Below are 27,010 nucleotides of genomic sequence, written 5' to 3'. Positions count from 1 at the left end.
CCATCATTATTTTTGCTGTATTTTCAAATTAAATTTGACAGTTGCTAGCAAATTCAAACGATTTGGCTATCTTACTCACTGAAATGAGAGATCCTATTTGGGCCTATTTGAGAAAAAAATGTGTAAAGCTTTAACAAGTATTTTCTACAGATTTGTATATTCTATCTATATGTAACCACACAAATATATGATCATACCAATAAAACAAATGTGCTTTGAATAAGTTATAAATACATACAGTTTTCTTTCCTTTCCTTTCTTTCTTCTTCTTCTTTTTGGTTCCAGGCATTGAACCAGAGCACTTAACCACTGAGCCACATCCCCAGACCTTTTTATATTTAGGATTACAGGTATGTGCTACTGCACTATGTAGAGTTTTCATACACAAAAATTCTTAAGACTTTTTTTAATCCAGGAAAATATAAAAATCTATAGTATTCCTCATCCTATGTATTAATAAAGTAGAAAGATAATATTTTTGGCTATTCAATTCCCAAATGACTTATCAAGTAGAAGATTTGATAATTAATTCAAACGAATTACATATTCTTTCGAAAGTTGATAAAGAGGGATAATCTTCAAAAGGCTGCTTACAGCAGTGACCACTAGGTAAATTTTTGAAAACCAACTGAAAGCAGATCACAACAAAGGACTAATTTTCAACTTTTACAATAAAAATTACATGAACAGGGCTGGGGATGTGGCTCAAGCAGTAATGTGCTCGCCTGGCATGTGCGGGGCACTGGGTTCGATTCTTAACACCACATACAAATAAAAAAAAGATGTTGTGTCCACCGAAAACTAAAAAATAAATATTAAAAAAAATTCTCTCTCTCCTCTCTCTCTCTTAAAAAATTACATGAACAAAATCTAGAACATGGTAATTATAAGAGCTGATGTGGTGGCACATAAGCTTATAATCCCAGCTACTTGGGAGGCTGAGACAGGATAGTTGCTTGAGTTTAGGAGCTTGAGGCCAACCTTGACAAACATAGCAGGAACCTCTCAAAAAAGAAAAGTTGTGGGCTGCAGCTGTGGCTCAGTGGTAGCGCACTTGCCTGGCATGTGTGAGGCCCTGAGTTCGATTCTCAGCACCACATATAAATAAATAAAATAAAGGTCCATCAACCAAAAAAAAAAAAAAAGGAAAGAAAGAAAGAAAAGTTGTATTTCTTTCTTTCTTTCTTTCTTTTTTTTTTTTTTTTTTGTACCAGGGATTGAACTCAGGGGCACCTAACCACTGAGCAGCCACATCCCCAGCCCTATTTTGTATTTTATTTAGAGACAAGGTCTCATTGAGCTGCTTAGGCCTTCACAGTGGCTGAGGCTGGCTTTGAACTCAAGATACTCCTGCCTCAGCCTCCCAAACTGCTGGGATTACAGGTGTGCACCAACATGCCTAGTGAAAAGTTGTATTTCTTATTCAAAAAAATCTAATTTTTTTCTTGCAGCACTCTGGAATGAACCCAGGGACACTTTACCACTGAGCTACATCCCCAGTCCTTTCTATTTTTGAGATTTGGTCTTGCTAAGTTGCTGAGGGTCTTGTTAAATTGCTGAGGCTAGCTTGGACCTTGTGATCCACCTGCATCAGCCTCCTAAGTCACTGGAGTTACAGAAGTGTGTCACCAGGTCAGGCTTACTCCAAAGTTTTAAATTTGTCAGGTGTGGTGATGCATGCCTGTAATCTCAGCAACTCAGCAAGCTGAGGCAGAAGGATTGCAAATTCGAGCCCAGTCTCAGCAATTTAGACAGTCTCAAAACAAAAAGTACAAAAGGCTGGGGATATATTTAAGTGGCAGAGCTTTCCTGGGTCCCTCAACTAATAGATACATATACAAATAAAAATAAATAAATATACAAGGGCCAGAGATGTAGTTCAGTGTTTGCCAAGCATGTGAAGGTTATTAATTCAATCCTCCTCACCACAAAAAATAGAGTAAAGGAATATATTATCATTTAAAGCTAAAACTGATTGTCATTCACATTCCTTTTGAATTTCAGAAGTAATAAAGCTAAGCACTGGGCTGGAGATATAGCTTAGTTGGTAGAGTGCTTGCCTCATATGCACAAGGCCCACACACAAAAATAAATAAAAATAAAGCTAAGCACCACCAACCTGAATTGTTCTAAAACGTACCTCCCTTCCCTCCAAAACTTCTTTGATTGTATCTTTATTCTAAGGTTTATGCACAAAAATTCATATTTTTAGCTTCCTTAATCATCTACCAGTCTTCACATGTTAGAAAATAATATTCCTGGCTAAACAATATATTTCCAACTCCATCCTTAAATTAAGGGTGTGACAGAACAGATCTAGAAACATAATTGGCAGATAATTACTGAAGGAGACAGTGAGCAAAGAGAGCATTTTTAATCTTTAGATGCCATCTGTTCCATTCTCTGTTCACCTACTTCTCAGATTCAGCTAAAATATATCACTGTCTCCTTTCCTAGATTTTTTCCTAGAGGGTGTCTCAACTTGTTTGTTTTGTAACTGCTATGGAGTCTAGTTCTCTATAATAATATATCTTCTAAAGACTGCAGGGTTTTGCATCTGTGATACTTTCATGTGTCAATTAAAGCAACTGCTGGAGAATGTAGTTTTTCTAATGACAGCCTATCTTCTTAAAAGATGAAGGTGATTTTATTTTCTGTATACTCCTCCTAAAAATATCACAAAAGAGCAATTGAAAAATATTTAACTGCTGGGTGTGGCAGTACATGCCTGTAATCCCAGGTGACTTGGGAGGCTGAGGCAGGATGATTGCAAGTTTCAGGCCTGCCTCAGCAATTTAGTGAGGCCATAAGCAACATAATGAGACCTTGTCACATAATAAAAAATAAACCAAAGGGCTGGGGCTGTGACTCAGTGGTAAAGTGAACACCCTGGGGTTTAATCCCCAGTATCAAAAATCCCCAGCTCCACCTACCTAGAGGAACATGATCTTATTTTCTAATATTCATCCAATCTCTCCTATATGCTAGGAACTGCATCAGAGGCTTTATGAACTGAGCTCATCTCATTTAATTTTCACAACAGCTAAAGAAATAGGCACTTTCCCCATTCTACTGATGAAAAAAATGAGACTCAATAACTTGCTCAAGCCAGGCACCGTGGTGCATGCCTGTAATCCCAGTGGACTGGAAGTCTGAGGCAGGTGGATCACCAGTTCAAAGCCAGCCTTACCCATGACGTTACAATTCAGTGAGACCCTGTCTCTAAATAAATTACAAAATAGGGCTGGGGATGTGGCTCAGTGATCCAGTGCCCCTGAGTTCAATCCTTGGTACCAAAAAACCAAACCAAACCAAAAAAAAAAACCAAACTTGCTAAGGATCACTAGGGTTGAATTAAAGTACACTCGCTAAAACTTTACATATTTTTTAAAAAACTGAGAAGGGGGGACACTGCAATCTTAGCATTATTATGACCATTTTTATTATGCTTTGTGAATTCACCCTTTTCTGTGTTTCACATTACTTCATTATTATTATAGGTTCACAAAAGTAGGTAAAGAAATATGAACAATTTTATCAAATACCATGCTTTGCTAGGAACAGTGGTACATGCCTGTAATCTCAGTGGCTCAAGAGGCTGAGGGAGGAGGATTGCTATTTCACAAACAGCCTCAGCAACTTAGAGTGACCCTGTCTCTAAAGAAAATATAAAAAGGGCTGGGGATGTGGCTCTGTGATTAAGTGCCTCAGGGTTCAATCCTCAGTACCAAAAACAAAACATGCTTTTTTCATTTGTATCATGCTGCCTCCCTAAGACAACACCAGATTTGAGGACAAACAACTTTCCTTCTACAACTAGGGAAAAATAACTCAAAATAAAAATAAAACCAGTTATTGAAAAAGAAAACTTTTTTATGGCTGAAGAGAGCACAGAGCATTAAAATGCTTTGGAGGCAAAACAAGGATGGAATCCTAATTTAACTTCTGATGGTTGTGCTTCTTTGAGCAAACCCCTAATCTTTCTTGCTTAGTTTAAGTTTCAAAAGAGGATAATATTTTTCAGTATTAATGTGAAGATTATAGAAAATGCATGTAAACCATGGTGCCTATCATGCAGATCAAATAAAGAAGTCCATGTTCCAGGGAGAACACTGTTAAAAGTATAATGAGTTACATACGGTAGCATTCCCTTTAATAATAGATAAGCATGAGGGACCTGAGTGATTTTTTTTTTTCTGTTACTGGGGATTGAACTCAGATATACTTTTTATTTTTTGTTTTGAGGTAGGGTCTAAGTTACCCAGACTGTCTTCAAAATTGCAATCCTCCTGCGTCAGCCTCCTAACTAGGTGGGACAGGCATGTGCAACCAAGCCAAGAAAGATGCTCACTGTTTATGGGGAAAACTGGTATAAAAACATTGACAACATGATATGCTGAATTCATATCAATTCACTTGATGGGAACCAAGAAAAGTATAGCTGAGGAAGAATGTATTTAAGCTAAGTCTTGAAGAGTACAAACCCTCAATTAAATGATAGGGGTAAGGTAGGAGACTCCAGCAGAAGATCTGCACATGCAAGGCAGGTAATTCAGTAGGACTAGTCCAGGAAGAAGCAGACCAGAAACAGGCTATAGAGGTCTTTTTAATATCTGCAAAATAGGTTAATGGTTTTCACATTTTTCATCTTACCACCTCTGGCAGCACTGTAAAGAATGGGTTAGAGAGTGGGCAACCAGTTAAGCAGTTACTGCAATATATTTGCAAGAGCACTAAGAGTCTGAATAATTGGCATAAAGGGAAGGAAGTCAGAATCTGATTCATTTTCTAAAAAAATTATATTGAGGGCTGGGTTTGTGGCTCAGTGATAGAGCACTCGCCTAGCATGTGCAAGGCCCTGGGTTCGATCAACATCATCACATAAAAATAAACAAATAAATAAAATAAAGGTATTGTGTCCAACTATAAATAAAAAATAAACATCTTAAAAAATTACACTAAGATAAAATTCACATAACATAAAATTCACATTAAAAGCTGGGTGTGGTGGCGTATACCTGTAATCCCAGCAGTTTAGGAAGCTGAGGCAGGAGGATCACCGATCAAAGCCAGCCTCAGCAAAAAATAAGGTGCTAAGCAACTCAGTGAGTCTCTGTCTCTAATAAAATACAAAATAGGGCTGGGGATGTGAGTCAATGGTTGAGTGCCTAAGTTCTATCCCTGGTACCCCCCAAAAATAAATAAATCACATTAACTATTTAAAAATTTTAAAACTCAATGTTGCTTCCTTTTTTTTCTTTTTTTTTTTTTAAGAGAGATTGAGGAGAGAGAGAGAGAGAGAGAGAGAGAGAGAGAGAGAGAGAATTTTAATATTTTATTTCTTAGTTTTTGGCAGACACAACATCTTTGTATGTGGTGCTGAGGATCGAACCCGGGCCGCACGCATGCCAGACGGGCGCGCTACCACTTGAGCCACATCCCCAGCCCCATGTTGCTTCCTTTTTAATAATAATTTATTTCCTGCTGGACACTTCTGCTTCTAGTTCAGTGAGACAGTAAATGAATAAACACAATTTCCCTGGTAGAAATCCCCACCTTGGGGCTGGAGATGTTGCTCAATTGTAGAGCATTTGCCCAACATGCACTAAGGCCCTGAGTTCAACCCCAGTACTACCAAACAAACAAAGAAAAAAACCCTTCACCTATTTATTTAAAGTGAGTAAAATGGGTGCTGTGGCACACGCCTGTAATCCCAGCAACTTTGGAGGTTGAAGCAGCAGGATATCAGGTTCAAAGAAAGCCTTAGCAACTTAGTGAGGTGCTAAGCATCTTAGCAAGACTCTATCTCTAAATAAAATTTAAAAAATGGGTTGGAGGAGCTGAGATTGTGGCTCAGTGGCAGAGCGCTTGCCTCACACATGTGAGGCACTGGGTTTAATACTCAGCACCACATAAAAATGAATAAACAAAATAAAGATATTGTATCCATGTATAACTAAAAAATATTTTAAAAAATGGGTTGGGGTGCTGGGGTTGTGGCTCAGCAGTAGAGTGCTTGCCTAGCACGTGTGAGGTGCTGGGTTTGATCCTCAGCACCACATAAAAATAAATACAAATATGGGCTGGGGTTGTTGCTCAGTGGTAGAGCACTTGCCTAGCATGTGCAGGGCCCTTGGTTCGATCCTCAGCACCACATAAAAATAAATAAATAAAATAAAGGTATTGTGTCCAACTACAACTAAAAAAATATTATAAAAATATAAGCTAGGGATGTGGCTTAGTGGTTAAGTGCTCCTGGGTTCAATCCCCAGTAACAACAACAACAAAAAAATAAGAGGCCATTGCAGAAATTTAGACAATTCCAGTATATAAGGTAAATACTGAAATATTTCCCTCATCAACACTAGCAACTGCCCAGAGTTAGGAATGATTGAGTACCATTACAGAGGTCATTCTTACATAGGCATATATACATACTTACATATATTAAAAAATAAAACAAGGATTCTAGCATATAATATTATGAACTGCTCTCCATCTTGTTTTCCACATAAGAATGGCTAAGAAGCACATCAGTTGGGTGCGGTGACACACACCTGTAAGCCCAGTGACTCGGGAGGATGAGGCAGGAAGATTATAAGTACCAGGGCAACCTCAGAAAATTAGCCATCGAGGCCCTTAGCAATTTAGTGAGACCTTGTTTCAAAGTAAAAAATTGCCAGGCATTGGTGGCACACACCTGTAATCCCTGAGGCTTGTGAGGCTGAAGGAGGAGGACCGAGAGTTCCAAGCCAGCCTAGCAATTTAGCCAAACCCTAAGAAACTTAGCGACACTGTGTCTCAAAATAAAACATAAAAAGGGCTGGGGAGGGGCTGAGGTTGTAGCTCAGAGGTAGAGCGCTTGCCTAACATGTGTGAGGTACTGGGTTCAATCCCAGCACCACATATAAATAAATAAATAAAAACAAAAGTACTGTGTCCATCTACATGTAAAAATATATATATATATATATATATATATATATATATATATATATATGGCTGGGGATATGTGGCTCAGTGGTTAAGCACCCCTGTGTTCGATCTCTGATATGTGTGTGTGTGTATATGTGTGTGTGTGTGTGTGTGTGTGTGTGTATTATATATACACATATACACACACACATACACACACGGCTCTAAATCACAAATATTTCAAAACATAACGTTAAAATTCATATATTGTGAGTAAAGTACTGTATCTTCTCCACTTCCTAAAGCTTTTAAATTCCACTAAGTGGGGTCTTAATTCTGTTCATTTACATATACCACGTGCTTAGAACAGTGCATACATAGTATGCTTATTATTTTTTGCATGATTGAGTATTTGGATAGTGTAATAAACCGAGCCTAATTTCACTCTGGCTAATTTTCACATTCCTGAAATGAAAATGACACAAAAGAGTTGTTATACATGTACAAGGGAATTACATTTAGGCTGGCACCCATCTGTAATTCCAGAGACTCGGTAGGCAGAAGTAGGAGGATCACAAGTTTGACGCCATCCTCAGCAACTTAGCGAAACCATGTCTCAAAAGGGTTGGGAATGTAGCTCAGTGGTTAAGCACCTCTGGGTTCAAGCCCCGGTACCAAAAAAAAAAAAAAAAAAAAATTTAAAAAAATAAAGGAAGTTACATTTGCCTACAACGGAAAGGCTTATATTCTACCCTCTGGTTCTAAAATCGAACTCCCTAACCCCAACACTCGATAGGGCCCAAACTCAAAAGAAGTGTCTAAAGTTGTAGTTATATACATACATAGGCGTAGAGAAGCCAGGTTGTCACCTACTCCATCCCACTGTTAGATTACACCCCCAGAAAACAAAGCGTTACAGTTTCTGAAAACCGCGGAATTGAAGACACTAAAATGCACGAAACTGGCGGGGAAAGAGGGACAGGAAGGAGTGAACAGATCCTTTTATGCCCTACACATTTTTTGGGGGGGGGGAACCCGATTGCTGGAAGCCGCGTTCTCACCTCCTTCTTTCTTTGAGCAGAGGCCGCGGGAACCTTGTAAATGAGCAGCAGCGCCACCGCCACGGTCACAGAGACACACCAAAACCATCTACAGGCTGCCATGTTCGCTTGTCTCCCCACTGTAAGCGAAACTTTCCTCTGGCAGGATCTGAGGGTGGGGCGTGAGAAAAGGCAAGCCGTCCCCTTGCCTTTCCTCATTGGTTTAGCTCAGCCCTGCGGGGCGACCCCTCACATTACGTCACAGTGGGCAGCTGCTAGACGCCCGCTAAAAAATAGTTCGCTTCTAATTGGTCCTCGTTAGCCAATAGAAAAAGGCTCATCTGGAAGCTTTTCATTGGTCCGCTAAAAATGATGGCCTGCCTTTTCATTATGCATGAAGGTGTCGCACTTCCCAGCGCCTGAAGCCTGAAGCACGCTGCACGCTTGCGCAGTTGGGAATCATTGCAGATGAAGAGTCTAAAATGGCATGAAGCAGCTAAACGGATTCTTTCTTCTGAAAACTTGTTTAGAAGTCCTCGAAATTCACTTCTTTCGTTTAATATTCTAAAAGAACGGGACATGTGAATAATAGGCACTTATCCTCCCTCCAAAATACTTTAAAGTGAAGAAAATAAGTAAAAGTAGGAAAGCAAAAACAGTAGAGCTGAGTTTTTTTTTTTTTTTTTAACTAAAGTAAATGTAAATAGGAGTTTGTTTAACCAAGCAGACGTGACGCGTTGTCGTCCTGGAGCATTTTCTGCGTGGCAGTGTACGCACTGTTCAGGAGGATTCTAGATTTTCCCTCCATGAGCTCAGTGCCCAAACTGGCCGCCTCCACACTCAAAACAGGTTTCATAGGTTCGGAGGTGTTTCTGTTTGGGTGGTAGGTAGGTAAAATGCCCAACTCTAAAAATTGGGAGGGGATCCTTATTTTAATGTTAAGGTGGTATTCTCAGCCCCAAACCCAGACTGATGTGAGGGGTTTGAGACATGAAGCACACGTCCTTTCTCCTCGCTGCCGCATTTGCTTTACTTCCTTGGTACCCAAGAATTTAAGACTCAAGGGCAGAAAGCAAACGATAGATTATTGAACAGTCATGCCCTAGGTTTTATTCCCAATCCTCAAGGTACTGTGTTTAAATTCCCAGTTTAGCTCTGAATTCCCAGGAACTCTCAACACCCCTAGGGCTAAGAGCTGCTGCCATTGCGACCCTGCTAGGTGTTGTCTTCACCATCCCTTGGGATGATAATTCCTCACGTCCACTGCTGGGTCACGGCGCTCCCCGCCCCGCTTCTCAGGGTCTCATTCTGACATTTACCAAACGTCTGAGCTCCCTCAGGGACTACAAAATTAATTTCAGCAGTTTTGCTGTGAACCAAACAAAAACACAAAGACAAGCCACCCTGTGGTCCAGACCGTGAAATGCGACCCAGAGCATGTTGGCAAGATTGCAGAAGGACCTTCCTCTCTGGGCATGATGTGCGGGTGGATACTGCACCTGGTCCTCTTTCTCTGCTGGGTCATAGGGACCACACTAATGGTCAGAGGGTGGGAAGGGTCAGGACGTCGAATTGCTGGGTTGTATGACACAAGGAGGGGAATGACGATCTTCAAGTCCAGTCTTCCTCTGTTCTACAAAGTAGAGTGGTGATTTGTGTGCAAAGATTGAAATTTTAAAATGTTAAAAAAATTACTAAAATTCAATATTGTTATTAATTTTAATTGAAAAAAGTTTGAATACCTTTTGTGTCCCAGAAACTGCCAGGACCAGTGAAAATAGAATATTAAAAAATTATTTTTTAGGGGCTGGGGTTGTGGCTCAGAGGTAGACCACTGGCCTAGCATGCATGAGGCACTGGGTTCGATCCTCAGCACCACATAAAAATAAAATATATTGTGTCCACCTATAACTAAAAAATAAATATTTAAAAATTGTTAAAATTATTTTTTAAAGTTTTTGTGTATTCATTGCTTTTTTTTCTAGTTGAACTCCTTGATTTACTACTTAAAACAATAACATGGACTTAATAGACAGCAAATGCCTTATTTTTTATTTATTATCTTGTTTGGGGGATGGATGTGAATGTGTTTGCAGATAAACCTTTTCTATTTTTTTTCCTTTGGCCTAAATGCGACAGAAATTTATTTCTTATGCAGCTCCCAAAATACGTAGCTTTCTTCAAAGAGGTTCATGATAAACATTTAAAGAAATGGAAACACTAATCACCCTGATTTGATCCTTACACATTGTATATGTGAATCAAGTTATCACACTGTTTCTCATAAATATGTCAATTTTTAAAATTAAAGAATATTAGGAAAAAAGAAGTTATTCAGATACGTAGGGTCCTGCTGTCTTTTGAAAATTTTGTTCTTTTTAGTTATACATGACAAAAGATTATATTTTGATATATCATACATACATGGAGTATAACTTCCCACTCTGTGGTTGTACATGATGTGGAGTTATAGTGGTTGTATATTCATTCATGAACACAGGAAAATTATGTCTGATTCATTCTATTGTCTTTCCCATTCCCAACACCCCTCCTTTCCTCCTATTCCCCTCTGTTCAATCAGGTGAGCCTACACACACACACACACACACACACACACACACACACACTATTGTGAGTCACCATCCACATATCAGACAGAAAGAACATTTGGCCTTTGGTTTGGGGGATTGGTTTATTTCACTTAGCATGATATTCTCCAGTTCTATCCATTTTCCAGCAAATTCCATAATTTCATTCTTCCATATGGCTGAGTAATATTTCATTGTGTATATGTACCACAACCCTTTTCTTCTTTTTAAATCTTTTGTGATTATAAATTTCATTAAACAAAGCGGTAACACGCTCGCCTGGCATGCGTGGGGCGCTGGGTTCAATCCTCAGAACCACATAAAATAAAATAAAGATGTTGTGTCCACTGAAAACTGAAAAATAAATATAAAAAAATAACAGAAATCCTGGGGTTGGAGTTGTGGCGCAGTGGTAGAGCACTTGCCTAGCATGTGTGGGGTGCTGGGTTCAATCCTCAGCACCACATAAAAATAAAATGAAGGTATTGTGTCCAACTACAACTAAATCAAAATACTAAAAAAAATTAAAATAATGAAAATCCTATGCTACTGAAGAATTTTCCATTTATTTGGTGCAGTTCTGCTTTATTACATTGGTTTGTAAAACTAGGATGATTTCACTAGAGAAGGAAAAACAGTAGCAAAAAAATATCAATGTCATTCAGGTTTTTTTTTTCTTTTTGGGGTGTTGGGGATCAAAACTAGGGCCTGGCCAGGCGTGGTGGTGCACGCCTGTAATCCCAGCAGCTGGGGAGGCTGAGTCAGGAGGATTGCGAGTTCAAAGCCAGTCTCAGCAAAAGTGATCTGCTAAGCAAGTCAGTGAGACCCTGTCTCTAAATAAAAATACAAAACAGGGCTGAGGGTGTGGCTCAGTGGTTGTGTGACCCTGAGTTCAATCCCCAGTACCAAAAAAAGAAAAGAAAAAAAAAAAGAAAGAAAGAAAAAGAAAAAGAAAGAAGATAAAAGAATAAAATAAAAAAAATAAAAATCAGGGCCTGCCTTGTGTGTGCTAAATATATGCTTAGCTATTCAGCTACACCTCCAGCCATGTAAATTTAAAAAAATAAAAATTATGGACTTGGAAATAGCTCAGAGATAGAGTAAGTACTTAGCATGTGCAAGTCCAGGGAATCAATTCTCAATGCTAAAATATAAAATAATAATGAAGAGTAAATTTTTAAAGTTTTAAAGGGTGTCTATTTATCATATTGACAATATTCAAAAGTTTGACAATGTGTGCTGTTAGCAAAGCATGGGGATGTGGAAAACATAAACCCTATACACTGCTGGTGGGAATGTAAAGTGGTGCAACATCTATGGAGTATTATTTGACAATATTGAACAAAACTGCATATGAATTTAACTTTTGATCCAGCAATCTCACTTCTTGGAATCTAGCCTTTTTATTTCAACATTATTTATAATAGAGATATTCTTTTTCAAATATTTATTTACTTATTTTTATGTGGTGCTGAGGATCGAGCCCAGTGCCTCACATGTGAGAGGGAGGCGCTCTGCCACTGAGCCCAGTTCTTGAAATATTCTTGAAACAACCTAAATATTCAAACAGTTGGTACAGATTGAATCTACTATAACACATATACACCACAGAGTATTTTACATCTATAAAAAAGGAATAAGTAAGACCCATATAAATTCATAATGGATTTTATGCTTTATTTTTGTACAAAAAAGGGGAAAACAAAATATATGTGTATTTGCTCATTTTTGCAAAAGAAAACATAGGAACTAATGAAATTAGTTAATTGCAGGAGATAGAGGAAGTGGAGTGGAACAGTTGGAAAGGGAATGCATTTCTTTAAGTACACCAGTTTGTTCAGTTTGACTTTTGAAATAATGTTAATGTTTTAAATTTATAAAACATAGCTTGGTATGGTGGTACATACCTGTAATCCCAGCAGTTTAGGCTGAGGTAGTAGGATCACAAGTTCCAGGACTGACTCATCAATTTAGGGAGACCATCTAAAAATTTAAAAAAAAAAAAACTATCTGGAGATGTATCTCAGTAGTAAAGCACCCCTGAGTTCAATTCCCATTACCTCAAAAATAGATAAATAAACAATCCAAATGTAAAATCAGGTTAGTTGTACAAGATGAAAAAATCCTGTAGATAGATGGGATGATTGTTGAACAACAATAAGAATGTACCTAATGTAATTTAACTGTACACTGAAGGTAAATTTTATGTTACATATATTTAACCAAAAAATTTAAAAATGGAAATTTAAATTTAAAAATCAGGGCTGGGCCAGGTGCGGTGACACACACCTTAATCCTGGTGAGTCAGGAGGCTGAGACAGAGGGATTCCAAATTCAATGCCAGCTTCAGCAACTTGGTGAGGCCCTGTGCAACTTAGTGATAACCTGCCTCAAAATAAAAAAAAGTAAAAAGGACTGAGGATGTGACTCAGTGGTAAAGCACCCCTGGGTTAAACCCCCAGGACAAAAAACAAGGTATTGCCCCCTTCCTAACATTTTATTATGAAAATATCCAAACACGCATAAAAATTTAAAGAATTGCACTGTGAACACTGGCCAATATTCTAAATCAACAGCTTACAAAATTTGTTTTACCAAATATTTATCCATACAGTACAGAAATTTCGTTTTGTTTGATACTGGGGCTAAAATCCAAGGCCTCACATATGCTAAGTATATACTCTTCCTCTGATCTATACTGCCACCACCAAGAATGTGGGTTTTTTTGGCAACTTTTCTCTAAATTTGGAGTTATTTGAAAATTAAAATTTAATCAGTTAATATGTAGTATTATGAGAACTAAAGCGAAAGAAAGCAAGCAAACAAGCTAGTCTTTATTTTTGTACTGGGGTTTAACCCAAGGGTGCTTTACCAAAGCTGAACTATCTCCACATCCACCTTCCTTTTTAACTTTTCATTTATTTTTTTATGCTGGGGATTGAACCCAGGGCCTTGTGCATGCAAGGTAAACACTCTACAAACTGAGCTATATCCCCAGCCATCCCCCCCTTTTTAAAAATCTCATTTTTAAGATATGGTTTTACTAAGTTACTTAGGGTTTCGCTAAATTACTGAGGTTGTATTTGAACGTGATCTTCCTGTCTCCGCCTCCCAAGCAGGTGGGATTACAGGCATGCACCCCTTCCCCCGCACAAGTTAGCTTTGGAGGAAAAGAGGAACAAAGTCGTGTGGAGCGAGATACCAAACCCAAGCTTCTGGAATATTAACACCGTCTTGAAGCTGGTGCCTTAGGTGATTCAGCTTAAGATCAGTGCCTAGGCTTTCCATTATAGAGTTCTAAATCTAGCTTCAAGATGTTCTCTCATTTTTTTAAATTAAATATCATCACGTGTCACTTATAAAGCTTCGGACTACATTTCCCAAAAGGCTTTTATCTTTCCTCGCGGTAATAAGGATTACAATTTCTATAGGTCCTTACAAATCTCACGAGACTTTACCAAATCTCATTAAGGATTCCTTCCCAAAGCCATTTTGTTTTTCAGGGCTCTCCGCAAGGGTACCTGGAGCGAATTTACATCAAAGCAGCAGCTGCAGTTGCGGTAGATCACTCTGCACTTCCACCATGTTTCCCTTGGCCAAAAATGCTTTGAGTCGTCTCCAAGGTGAGCAAAATCGTGAGCAAGCCATTTACAACAGCCTTATATCCGTGTGTCCTCGTGGTCTTTTCGTTTTTCTTGCTCCAACATCCTGGCCCTCTAATTCTACATGCTGTCTCTTACTTCGTCCAAAGTCACTGGGGAGATATCCGTAGCATTGGCTTTATCGTCCGGTGTTTTTTGTTTCATTTCCTAGCTCTGGCTCTGCTATTGGAGTCATATCCTCGTACTGCATTTTTAGTCTTGTAACCTATCTACTCTTTGATTATCTCTCACTTCTAAAGTGATGTCCTACATTTTAGCTTTGGATCCACACTTATTTCTAACCACACATAGAAGAACCTTCTCTCACGTCCCTACAGCTGTAACTGTAGGAAACTGTAAACCCACCTCTTCACCTGTTTTCATGGCCGGGAGACGACCTAAATGATAGCCTTGTAGACTTAAAAAGTTATTTGCGGGTTGTTAACTGAATATTAGTTGCCGTGAGAGCAACCGTGGTATCTTTTTTATCTAGAATTTAGCCAAATACAGGGAAATCTGAGATCAGCATCATGAACTGAGAATGCACTAGATTGGAGAGAAAAAATTTATTTCCATATTTGATTTGCACTGAAGGTGACCTTGAATAATGTGGGTGAAGGTGACCTTATACAATCGTCATTTACTAATGTAGCCATACTAATTTTAACTTTACATTAGGAGCATTACTTGACTGTGTTCTAAACACTCAAGCAGTTTTTAAAATAAATGAAAAAATAGTAGCCCTACTAGGTTTCATATGCCAAAAGCCGTGTTCATTATTTGTTTAACTTGGGGTAAATGATTTAATCTCTGAACCTGTTTTCTGCTTTATAAAAGATTAGTAGATAAAACTTGCCTCATAGGATTGTTGACGATTATATGAAATTACCAATGTATGTTAACTAAATCATATTTTGTCGCAGAGGACAGGTCTAAAGAAATCCACTTGGGTAATCTGTTTAAGTCAGAATTTTTGTAATCATAATTTCTTTGCCCTTTAAGCAAGTGGGGAAATCTTGTACCTTAGGAATGCTTTTCTGTTTCTTTCAGTGTGGAATTCACACACACATTTTTTTTTAACTGTTCTGGAACAGAATACATTGTGAAATGTTTGTAAATTTGCACATCCTGGATGTGAGTTCTTAAAGATGAAAATGAAAGCCAAGATAGTTAGAAGAACAAAAAATAAAGGTTAAATGACTATCATGAAATAACCTGTTGTACCACATAGAAACCACTATATTCTTAAATGTTAGTGAATGTGAAATGTTGCTATTTCTTTAGTATGCAGCATACTTTGCATGCACACATATCTTGATGTGTGTGTATATATACATATACATACACACATTTTGAGGCTTTTTAAAACAATAAGGACTTGCTACTTAACTTGGAGAGGAAGGGAAAAAAAAACTTCCAGAATCTCTTGTTTCTTTCCCAAGTTGTCCTTCTCAGTTCCTCCAGGGACAGTTTGAAAGGTTGTTGTACCCTTTCTATGAGAATATAGTAAAAGCTAAGTTTTAATTTTATCATTCTGGTTAAAAATCTTTACTATCTTCCCCAGCCTAGGAAAAAAATGCACCTTGACCTTCAATTAAATGTAATTGATTTTCCAGTACATAGAGCTTTTCTGTCTCTGCCTCTTTTCCACATTAATAACCAAAACCTATCTGCCATTCAGAGTGCTTGGTTAATTCTACTTGCTTATATTGTAGTGATTTGTGTCTTCATGTGTAGTATCCTTTTTCAAACTGGAAGTTATCTGGTGACAGATATCTGTTTCTTTCATGTTTTTATATATTCTATTACAGTGTGGTGCCCTATCCATTAATAGTTTGTTGAGGTGGGGGGGTACTGGAGATTGAACCCAGGTATACTTTAACACCAAGCTACATCTCCAAACCTTTATATTTTTTTATTTTGAAGTTGATGATGCTGGCCTTGAACTTGTGATCCTTCTGTCTTAGCCTCCCCAGTTGCTGAGATTACAGGAGTGTACTACCGTGCCTTACTGAATATTAATATCTTAAATATCCAGATTACTTTAGTTTTGGAGGGTTTTGTTGTAGTAATAATTTAAGATCACTAACATTTAGTGTGCTATAAATTTCATTTTGAGTTTATTTGCCCTTGTATGTTTTAAGTTTGTTGAGTGTTGTTAACTTGAGTGAAAATTAAAGTTATACATATTCAAATTAATGAGTAGAAGCCAAGTTCCATCCACTTAGTGATGTTATTGGCATCACTTTTTTTTTAAAGAGAGAATTTTTTTTAAATATTTATTTTTCAGTTTTCAGTGGACACAACATCTTTATTTTTTATTTTTTATGTGGTGCCGAGAATCAAACCCAGCGCCCTGCGCATGCCAAGTGAGCGCGTTAACACTTGAGCCACATCCCCAGCCCTATTGGTATCATTTGTTACTTGCTTTTGCCCCCTACGTTTTATTATGAATAGTTTCAAACAGAAAAGATTTGGAAGAATTACATGGTGAACATCCACATACTTACCATGTAGAGTCTGTGATTGTTATATTGCTGTATTTGTTTATTCACATATCTGTCCATTTGTCAATTGATCTTATTTTTGATGCATTTCAAAGTATACTACCATGTTTTTAGCTGCAATGTGTTTTTAACATTTTATTCAACTGTGTTATATTATAATTTCCTTGACTTTTTAATTGGCAGTATCAGTTACATTTGTTATCTTTCCCTGATAATTGATAGATATACTTATGTAATTTTTTTTTCTTTCCTGTAAGTTCGAAGCATTCAACAAACAATGGCAAGGCAGAGTCACCAGAAACGTGTACCTGATTTCCATGACAAATATGGTAATGCCATATTAGCTAGTGGAGCCATTTTCTGTATTTCTGTATGGACATATGTAAGTATTGTTGATTGATAATTTTTTTGTGGTTCTGGGGATTGAACACAGGGCCTACCCATGATAGGCAAGCACTTTTCACCAAGCTGTACCCCCAGTTCCAATAATTTTGTTAGATATTTCTTATTCTCATTTGCTCCATGTATTAAAAAATGTTTTAACAAAGTACTACACATATGTAGTTAGGAGGGGCTGGGGATTTAGCTCACTTTGTAGAGTGCTTGCCTTGAATGCACAAGGCCCTGGGTTTGATCCCCAGCACCAAAAAAAAAAAACAAAAAAAAAAAACCACCCCCAAACAAACAAACATCTAGTTAGGAGGGACTTGAAAGATTATCTGATCTACTCAGTACAAGTATTTCCTCCTTAGTATTCAACATTCACCTATCTTCTGTTCTTAATATTTCCAGTCACAAATTGCTTATTAGATCACAGAGTGGTTTTTTGCAAATTGTGCATCTGTAAAAAGATCTTATCATTGTGTTAAAATGTTTCTTGCATATCTGTCGTTCATTTGCAATATAGAAATTTTGATCTATCATGTTTCCATATGACAGACATTAAATATTAGAAAATTGATATCATGAGCTGGAGGTATAGTTCAGTGGTAGAGCACTTGCCTGGCATACACAAGGCCATAGATTCAATGTCTAGCACAAGAGAAAAAAAAGAAGAAGAAGATGAGGAAAAGAAAATTACTATCATGTTTCCTTAATTTTCTCTTTTAAGATTAAACATCTTTAGTTCTGTTGGTCATTTTTCTTGGGCTGGGAATCAAACCCAGGGCTTCTTGCATGCTAGGCAGGCACTCTACCACTATTTAAATGGTTGGGAAGAACTACTTCTCTAGTTCCCCTCAATTAACTATCTATTTATCTATCTATCTATCTATCTATTTATTTTTAATTTTGAGACTGTGACTTGCTAAATTGCTGGGGCTGGCCATGAACTTGCCATCCTCCTGTCATGGCCTCTGGAGTTGCTGAAAAATAGTCATGTGCTACCATGCCTGACCTGTGGGTCATTTTTTTGTTCTATAGTTTCCAGGATTTTCACTAACTTAGGCCACTCTCTAGATAAAACTTAGGTGATCGGATTTTCTTGTAAAATTTTAGAATTTTCTGTAACAATTTTAGAATTTGAGTACAATATTCCTGCTGGATAAGATGTAAAGTAACTTTCTTTACATATCTTTACATATTTTATATATATTGTTTATAGCTTACTTTTTTTTTTGTACTGAGGATTGAAACCAGGGGCACTTAACCATTGAGCCACATCCCCAGACCTTTTTTGTATTTTATTTAGAGATAGCATCTTCCTGAGTTGCTTAGGGCCTCACAAAATTGCTGAGGCTGGCCTTGACCTCAAGATCCTCTTGCCTCAGCCTCTTAAGCTGCTGGGATTACAGTGTGCAATACAGCACCTGGCTACAGCTTACAGTTAACAATCTATTTACCAGTCACTATTAATTGATAAAGTAGGAGTCCTGAAATTTTAAATAAATATGTAAGTAGGGTTTACAAGAAATCAGCTGTTGCCTTGATAAACATAGAAGCTGTATTTAGACTTCTTGTTTTGATTTTTCTGAAATCAGACATAATGTTTGTTTTTTGATTGTTTTTGGTGCTGAGAATTGAATCCGGGATTTGTGCATTCTAAGCACATGCTCTACCACTGATATCTACCCCCAACCCTGAAATAAGATAAAGTATTAAAATCAATGTGTACTCAATTATGGTAAACAAATTTAACAAATGTGTGATTAGAGGAGATTTTGAAAGTTAAATAAAGTTATACATGGACACAATGTCTTTATTTTTTATGTGGTGCTGAGAATCGAACCCAGCGCCTTACACGTGTGAGGCCTGCTCTTTACCACAGAGCTACAGCCCCAGCCCCTGGAATTTAAATATTTTTGTTTTTAAATATTTTATTAGTTATTGATGTACCTTTTATTTGTTTACGTGTGGTGCTGATAATCAAACCCAGTTCCTCATACATGGGAGGCAAATGCTCTACCACTGGGCCATAACCCCAGCTAAATACTTCTTAATTACAAAGTGTCTTTGGCAGTTGTTTATCAGTTGTGGTTGAGGGAAGCAATATTTTGAGGAGGTACTATGGCACCATGAATTGTAAATTTAAATTAAGTAGAATTTGAAAATTTGTTTCCTTACTCATACTAGCCATATTTTAAGGCTTAGTAGCCATCTTTGGCTAGTGACTACAATACTGGGTAGCACAGATATAGAACATTTCCTTCATCTTTAGAAGTTCTAATGAATAGCACTGCTCTGGAGAATTAGGACAACAATTAGGTTTGACCTACATGAGGGCACTATATCCCAGGTGAGTTTCTGTATATTTATAACCTTTAGAGTAAAATATCTTTGTCACTTCCAAGATGTAGGCTCCAAGAGAACATGGATTTGTGTTTAAACATGTATAACTGACAGTATTTTAATTCTTACAGACAGCAACACAAATTGGAATAGAATGGAACCTGTCCCCTGTTGGCAGAGTCACCCCAAAGGAGTGGAGAAATCAGTAATCATGCCAGCTGATGTAATACTGAATTTCAAAACCAACTCAAAATTGATGCCAAGTAAAAGCACTGTGTACCTACTAAATATGGCATTTATTGAAGAAATAAAGTATGCTTGAAACAATCATTCTAGATTTTCTTTCCTTTGTAAATGAACTAAGCTGTTCACTTTTCATTTATTTACCCTTTGTGTTCATATTAAAGTTAAAATACTATAACACTTTTTAAAATAACTTCTATGAAAATAACTTCTAGTATGAAAGGGAAATTTAGTTATCTGGAAGTCAACTTTATAGTAAGCTAGAATTATAGTTAACGAATAACCAATAGCAGAGCTATTTAGATCATCTTTGAGCCAAGTTTGGCCCATGTATTGATTATGTCCACTGCTTTCTAGCTTTCATGTTTATATTTTGATTCAGCATTATTAACTCCTTTTCACTCTTGTTTAGTGAATTTAGGATGTCATCACAGCCAAGGAATAATGGTCCCATAAAATGAACTACTAGGTTGTGTCAAGCATAGCTAGTTATTTGGATTCTCTGGAATATTCACCTTAATTAGAGGTTTTGAATTTTAGCATATTAGGGATATTTATAATGTTATTAAAGGATCTGTCAAATATAGTCTATTTTTAGTTATAGCTGTAGATATATTAGAATTATCTAAGTTCAAAGTGATATTTGTTTTTATCTTTTTTACATGACAATAGTGGTATGCATTGCAATCATAATTATTCACAACACTATTTTTCGTAACTATATAAGATATGTTCACTTCAAATTATTTTTTTGCATTACAATTTTTTTAAAGATAAAATTTTATAATTATTTTTCAGTTTTTGGTGGACACAACATCTTTATTTTTTTATTTGTATGTGGTGTTGAGGATGAACCCAGCGCCCCACTCATGCCAGGTGAGCGCGTTAACGCTTGAGCCACATCCCCAGCCCAGCATTACAATTCTTAATACACCTTTACACCATAATTTATCATATCTGAATATAAGGTGTGTTGACACCAAACTCACATCTTCATAGATGTGTTTTGTATAATGATGAGGGACTCCTTCCACCATCCATGCTATTCCCCTTCTCCCTCCCTTTCAGAGTGATATTTGATATCAGTGAGTGACTCTTTGTTTTCTATAATGGCAGTGTTATAACATTTCAACTTGTGGATTGTCCTGAGTTTAATATATGACATTGGCCTTGATGTGTAAAGTGTTAGGTGAAGAAAAAAAAGGTGAAGAAATATACTCATACCATATTTCTTTACTTCCTTGGCTAAGAGCTATAGTCTTCTGTGTTTTTTTAATAGTACTCTAGTAAGCAGAAAATGGAATTTTAATCAAGTAATCTATATTAGGTAAATGTAAACATTTTTTTTTTTTTTTGGTTGGTACTGGGGATTGAACCTAGGGGTGCTTTGATACTGAGTTCCATTTCCAGTCCTTTTTTTTTTTTTTTGATACAGAGTCTTGCTAAGTTGCTAAGGCTGGCCTTGAACTTGTACTCCTCTTGCCTCAGTCTCCTGAGTTACATTTACCACCATGCCTTGTAAATGTAAAGATTTCTAAAATCTGCTTACCTGATCTATAAAAGTTGTATGTCGTCTTTAGCAATCTCCAAGTTTACCTGATGTAGATAATGATTTATACTTAATCAAACATTTGAAAATATTTTACTTATGTGGAACACAAGAAGTATGCTTTCATGGCAGTATGTCCTAGCATCTCAACAAATGCCAAAGTCAGTGATTACATGCTTTTATATTACTATTTTGCAGAACTGGGGATTGAATTTAAGGATACTGTACAACTGAGCTACATCCCCAGGCCTCCCCCAACCTTTTAAAATATTTTTTATTCGTCAATGGATATTTATTTATTTATTTATATGCAGTTCTGAGGATGGAACCCAGGGCCTCACACATGCCAGGCCACTGCTCTACCACTGAACCACAACCCCAGCCCAATCCCCAGCCCTTTTTATATTTTTATTTTGAGACTAGGTCTTGCTAAGTTCTTGAGGATGGCTTCAAACTTGAGATCCTCTTGCCTCAGCTTCCTGAGTAGCAGGCATTAGCAGGCATTACTCTGTGTGTGTGTGTGTGTATATACTTTTTGTGTTAGTGGAGATTGAACCCAGTGGTATACCACTGAGCTACATTCCCAGCCATTTTTAATTTTATTTTTGAAATGTTTTTGCTAAATTGCTGAGGCTGGCCTTGAGCTTGTGATCCTCCTGCCTCAGTCTTCCTGGTAACTGGGATTACAGATGTGCACCACTGTACACAGAAGAAGGGGTCTGTTTGCCCTAAAACCATCCCATTTTAGGGGAAGGCAGGTAACAGGGATTGAATTTAGGGCTGTGCTACATACCCAGCTTTTATTTTGAGACAGGGTCTTGCTAAGTTGCTAAGGGTGGCCTCAAACTTGCAATCCTGCCTGAAGTCACTAAGATCACAGACATGCACGTCACTGCCCCCCCCCCTGCGTACTGTGCCCATCTTTATTGATAAAATTTGAACATGTTATGAAATCTCTGTAGAAATGTACCATAATACGACTGACACTTTCAAATGTGTACAAATCTGAGTTATGATTAAACAAAATGTCTTGTGGAAGTCTAAACCTTCTATTAACTTCTATGTCTTCTCATTTAAGAATTATCACTCATTTCTAATGACTGGAGGTAATTAATGATCAGTATGATTTGTATCACTTCTGTAAGGTAAGTAGTTGTCAATGTCTCTGTTTGCTAGCAAAAGTATGTTTATTTGTGTGATGAGACCTGGTGGTGGTAGTCAGCATCTATGAACAAGCTGTGTGTGTGTGTGTGTGTTGTGTTGTGCTGGGCATTGAAACTCGGGACCTCACATTCCAGAAAGGCACTCTACACCCTTAGCCCTGAACAGGATTCTAAAACTATTTTTTGGCTGGGGATATAGCTCAGTGGTAGAGCACTTGCCTAGCATGTGTGAGGCCCTGCGTTTGATCCCTAGAACTGCAAAGCAAACTTGTAGTTAATCTTGTTCTAATGGATAATTCTAAGACTAACTTGACCACTGCTAGTAAGGAAACATTAAATAAATTTTTGTCCTATCATAATAGTCTGACCTCGCAGCTTTCTTAGTGCACTCAGCCAAAAAAAGTTCTATCTTTTCATACAAATGCACTGTTTATCCCATAACATTTTAATGCCTAGAGTTGAAGGGTTGTCAAATTAGTCTTCCTATCTTCAATTATTTAATATGTCTAGAAATTTGGATAAAGGACTCACATTAAAAGCATTGCCAATTCATTAAACATTTTATTGGAAAGACAAGCATTTTAAAATTGAGGTGGGGCTGGGGATGTGGCTCAAGCGGTAGCGTGCTCGCCTGGCATGCGTGCGGCCCGGGTTCGATCCTCAGCACCACATACAAACAAAGATGTTGTGTCCGCCGGAAACTAAAAAAAAATAAATATTAAAAAATTCTCTCTCTCTCTCTCTCTCTCTCTCTCTAAAAAAAAATAAATAAATAAAATTGAGGTGAATGTTGTCAATCCAATTTCTTGGATTTGTTTTGTTTGTGTTATTGGGGGTTGCATTCAGGGCTGCTTTATCACTGAGTAACATCCCCAGCCCTTTTTGAGACAGGATCTTGCTATATTGCTGAGCCTGGCCTGGAACTTGTAATCATCCTGCCTCCCCATCCTGGGATTATATGTTTGTGCCACTGCACCCAGCGTAAATCTCATTCCTTTTTTTTTTTTTAATATTTATTTATTAGTTTTTGGTGGACACAACATTTTTGTTTGTATGTGGTGCTGAGGATCGAACCTGGGCCTCACACATGCCAGGCGAGCATGCTACCGCTTGAGCCACATCCCCAGCCAAATCTCATTCTTAATTTTTACTCCAATACAATTATTTTGCATGTATACTCTAGTACTTTTAATTTTGTTCAATTTATCTAGAATGAGAGATACTGTGGTAGTTGTAGAGGCCCAGATGTTTTTACCTTGGTGATTATTCACTTTATTGGAGATATTAATACTACCTTGTAAGCATTTTGGGGCACTTGCTATGTATTCAATTCCCAGCAAACCAGAAGACTTACTGAAAGGCATATTCCTCTATTTGAAAGCTCATTCAATATAGTAATTATGAATATGTTAGTATGTTTGTGCACTGATAAGAAGGATTAGGGATGACACATTTAAAGGTAGAAGGTATTTTAGAGTGAGGGAAAGGCTGAGTGAAGTGTGGTTGAGAGAGGATTTTTTTATGGTGCTGGGGCTTGAACCCACAGCCTCAAGCATGCTAAGTAGGTTCTCTACCACTGAGCCACACCCCCAGCCCTCATCTAGGATCATGCAGCACAGAGTGATAAACTTCAATATTTATATAGATTACAGAGACATTGGATCTGATATTCTGCTTCTAATATAGCTATATTCCTGGCTTTTGCCTTTCAGTGAATTTCAGTGAATTTAATATCATAGCTAAAAATCAAGTTGTTAATATTTGGCAACCCACTTAAAAGGTATCTTAATTTTTGTGATTTTTTTATGTGATGCTGGGAGTGGAACCCAGGGCCTTGTACGTGCTAGGCAAACAACCACTGAGCTACACTCCTAGCCTTCTCATACGATGTAATTTTTAAGATTTTAAATTATGTGCTGAATTTTTATCAATAAATCTGCACACATTTATTGACATATTTATTGACAACTATAACTTAATACCTGGGAAGATATGGAGTCCTGAAGTAAAGTTTTTATTTATGTGGATAGGTGTAGGGGGAAGAGAATAATTTTGAAATACTTAAATGTAGGCAAAAAATTTAGATCTGTGGATAACTTTAAATAGTGCCTATCAAGGGTTAACAGGAATTTGACAACTGGTAGTATGGAAATTATTTAACATTTAAATAATATTAACTAATATGCTTAGTTTGTGCCATACACTTTTCTTTTTACACATATTTACAAATATTATTTACTTGAATATTTTTACAAATATTTGCACTTTGTGTACTATTTTGAATTCTGCAGCATTATTAGACTTTTAAATTTTCTGTGGGAACTAATCATGTGATTAGTTTCCCCTTAATCTTTTTTTTTTTTTTTTTTTTTTTTTTGAGAGAGAGAGAATTTTTTAATATTTATTTTTTAGTGTTCGGCAGACACATCATCTTTGTATGTGGTGCTGAGGATTGAACCTGGGCCGCACGCATGCCAGAGGAGCACGCTACCACTTGAGCCACATCCCCAGCCCCTAGTTTCCCCTTAATCTTATGACAGCTATTTCATGAGAGGAATTAGGAAAAAGCTACATCTTGTTTGGAAATAAGTGAAATGGAGACTCTTCCTCTTTTACTGTCCATAATATTAAGACAAATCTTAGAATTTTGGTGCTTTTTAAAATGTCAAATTGAACCTAAGAACAATATATATTTTTCTCAGAAACTTTCTATACCGTTTATTTTGTTTTTAGATTTTATATAGCTCATTTCCATACAAACTTACAATGATAGATGCTCTAATATTTTTTGCATCCCTGGAATCCTCCAGGAGTTTAAAATGTTGGTTCAATGAACAAATACATGAGGAAATGGTTCAGAGCTTGGAATGGCCATATGTAAGTTACTGTGACATCCTAACACAAAGATTATGAATGTATAAATGGGTTGAGGATAAGATTATGGTTCTGGTGTTAACGTCTGCAGTTAGGTTACACAGAGAAGTAAGTTAACAAACTGACAGATCAATGGTAATTTCATGCTGGGCATGAACTATGTAAAAGATGATTTACAAGCATTTCTTATGGTATATCTTGGCCTGAGGTTTGGAAACAACAAATGACCAAGATATTGTTTTGGTAGATGGTAGATTTCATTTCTCTCTCTCTCTGTTTTCTTTTTCTTTCTTTCTTTTTTTTTTTTTTTTTTTGGCTTAGTTTGATTTGGGGGCTCGGGCGCTGGGGGAAAGAGGACTCTGCAAACGCTGAAACCAAGCCTGGCTTGGGGCTGCGTGTCAGCCTGGGGGCAGCAGGGGGCGGGAGAAGCTTGACTCTAGGCCCCGCGCTCCCTTTCACGTGACGCGTCGCTTTCATTCCCGTGTGGGCCCTGTTTCCGGCCGGGGCATCACCCGGAAGTGGGGGTAATCGAGAGAGGGAGGGGTAAGAACTGCCGGCCGCGGCGGCTGGGGTGGAAAAAGAAGAAGTAGAGGGAGGAGTTGCTGCCGCCACCACTGCCTCCGCCACAGCCGCCGCGGCTACTGTGACTTCCCTTCCCGGAGCGTGTGAGCGTGGAGGTTGCTTGCGTGGATTTATCGCTGCCTCGGTCCGAGTAGCTCTGGAGGTTTATCCACAAGACAGGAAAAAAAAAAAAAAAAAAAAAAAAACCACCAAAAAACAGGTAAGTCCTACATTGGCTTCCCGTCATCCCCTTCTACTGGAGAGGGTGTTCTGTGCTGTCAGTCTGTACCACCCAGCGTGGTGAGAAGGTCATGTTAATCTGGGGCAATCTCCAAACTCTCTTACCTTCACAATTCAGATATTTATCACATTTACGTTTTACTTCCCCAAACGGGATAGAGGAGGGATTACATCCTAACCCGTGTCACTTTCTTATACCGTCCGGGGGAAGAGTCTCTTGATCATCCATGGCCTATGTTAATTAATTGAGTGTAGGAGAAGGTCTGTGTCCGGTGTTGGAAATGACATCTCTCTATACTTTGGAAACTAAGGTATTAAGATCACCATTACTAATGAAGTAATTTAAAAATAAATAAGTATTTGGATGCCTGACTTGCTCTGGAAGGGAGCATAAGCTGAATTAAGAGAGCCCTCTTGTTTCCACTACATTTTCTTCATTGTGCCCCTTTTCTAGTAAAGTTACTCTGCATCCTTGCTGTGGCACCTCTATCTCTGTCTCTCTATCTCTGTCTCTCTCTAATGTTAGATATCGAATCCAGGGCTGTGCACAGCGTGTTATTTTTAACACTTTTAGTTTGTAGACGCTGAGGTTATCTTAAGCACTGACAACACTCCTAACGTTTTACAAGGCAATATTTTTCCATAATCTGAACTTTTAATCATAGCCTTTTCATCCCTAGCAATACTGCTTTGTTTTGAGACAATGTGTGCATAACATTGAATTAAGTGATATTGAGGTGTGGGAGGTGGGGGGTTGCACAAGACTAAGAGTTCTTGCCTTCAAAAGAGTCTGCAATCAAGTCAGTCGGCTTCAGCTATGAAGACATTGGGTTCTAGCAGTTCCACTAATTAAATTACTAGGTTTTAAAAATCTCCATCCTTTTTTTCCCTTCAGTTCTTGTTTTTTTCAGTGTATATTTATTTATTTATTTATATGCAGTGCTGAGAATCAAACCTTGTGC

At 37.6% G+C, this 27,010-nt stretch overlaps 3 protein-coding genes and 1 non-coding gene across 6 annotated transcripts in view; 3 read left to right on the top strand and 1 right to left on the bottom strand.

The window, feature by feature from the left end:
• The window catches only part of Magt1 (magnesium transporter 1), a 39,948-nt gene extending 31,774 nt beyond the window's left edge, over window positions 1-8,174 (bottom strand). Inside the window, exon 1 of the mRNA XM_077106894.1 lies at window positions 7,977-8,174. Within this exon, the coding sequence (XP_076963009.1) occupies window positions 7,977-8,174 (198 nt within the window). The remainder of the gene's footprint in view (window positions 1-7,976) is intronic.
• Window positions 7,047-7,166, top strand: LOC143639569 (small nucleolar RNA SNORA23). Its single transcript, XR_013154717.1, has one exon. It is a non-coding gene; the product is annotated as a small nucleolar RNA SNORA23 (small nucleolar RNA).
• Window positions 8,175-14,014: 5,840 nt separating the features above from the next.
• Window positions 14,015-19,748, top strand: Cox7b (cytochrome c oxidase subunit 7B). Its single transcript, XM_077107114.1, has 3 exons — window positions 14,015-14,166; window positions 16,949-17,073; window positions 19,550-19,748. Exons 1-3 carry the CDS (start codon window positions 14,127-14,129, stop codon window positions 19,625-19,627), a joined length of 243 nt encoding a protein of 80 aa, XP_076963229.1. The 5' UTR covers window positions 14,015-14,126; the 3' UTR covers window positions 19,628-19,748.
• Window positions 19,749-25,844: 6,096 nt separating this feature from the next.
• Atp7a (ATPase copper transporting alpha) overlaps window positions 25,845-27,010 on the top strand; it is a 140,420-nt gene continuing 139,254 nt past the window's right edge. For all 3 annotated transcript variants that reach the window (XM_077107695.1, XM_077107696.1, XM_077107694.1), the window contains exon 1: window positions 25,845-26,028. The gene's annotated coding sequence lies outside the window, so the exon portion shown is untranslated. The remainder of the gene's footprint in view (window positions 26,029-27,010) is intronic.

The sequence above is a fragment of the Callospermophilus lateralis genome, chromosome X (assembly GCF_048772815.1).
Source record: "Callospermophilus lateralis isolate mCalLat2 chromosome X, mCalLat2.hap1, whole genome shotgun sequence".
Lineage (NCBI taxonomy): Eukaryota > Metazoa > Chordata > Mammalia > Rodentia > Sciuridae > Callospermophilus > Callospermophilus lateralis.
Note: the sequence above shows the minus strand (reverse complement) of the source record. Positions and strands in the feature narration are given on the sequence as shown.

Excerpts from the sequence above, each read along its gene's own strand:
- Cox7b (XM_077107114.1), top strand. The coding sequence starts at position 14,127 with ATGTTTCCCTTGGCCAAAAATGCTTTGAGTCGTCTCCAAG. Across the intron at positions 14,167-16,948 it reads TGCTTTGAGTCGTCTCCAAG|TTCGAAGCATTCAACAAACA; the intron begins GTGAGCAAAATC and ends CTTTCCTGTAAG. Across the intron at positions 17,074-19,549 it reads GTATTTCTGTATGGACATAT|ACAGCAACACAAATTGGAAT; the intron begins GTAAGTATTGTT and ends TAATTCTTACAG.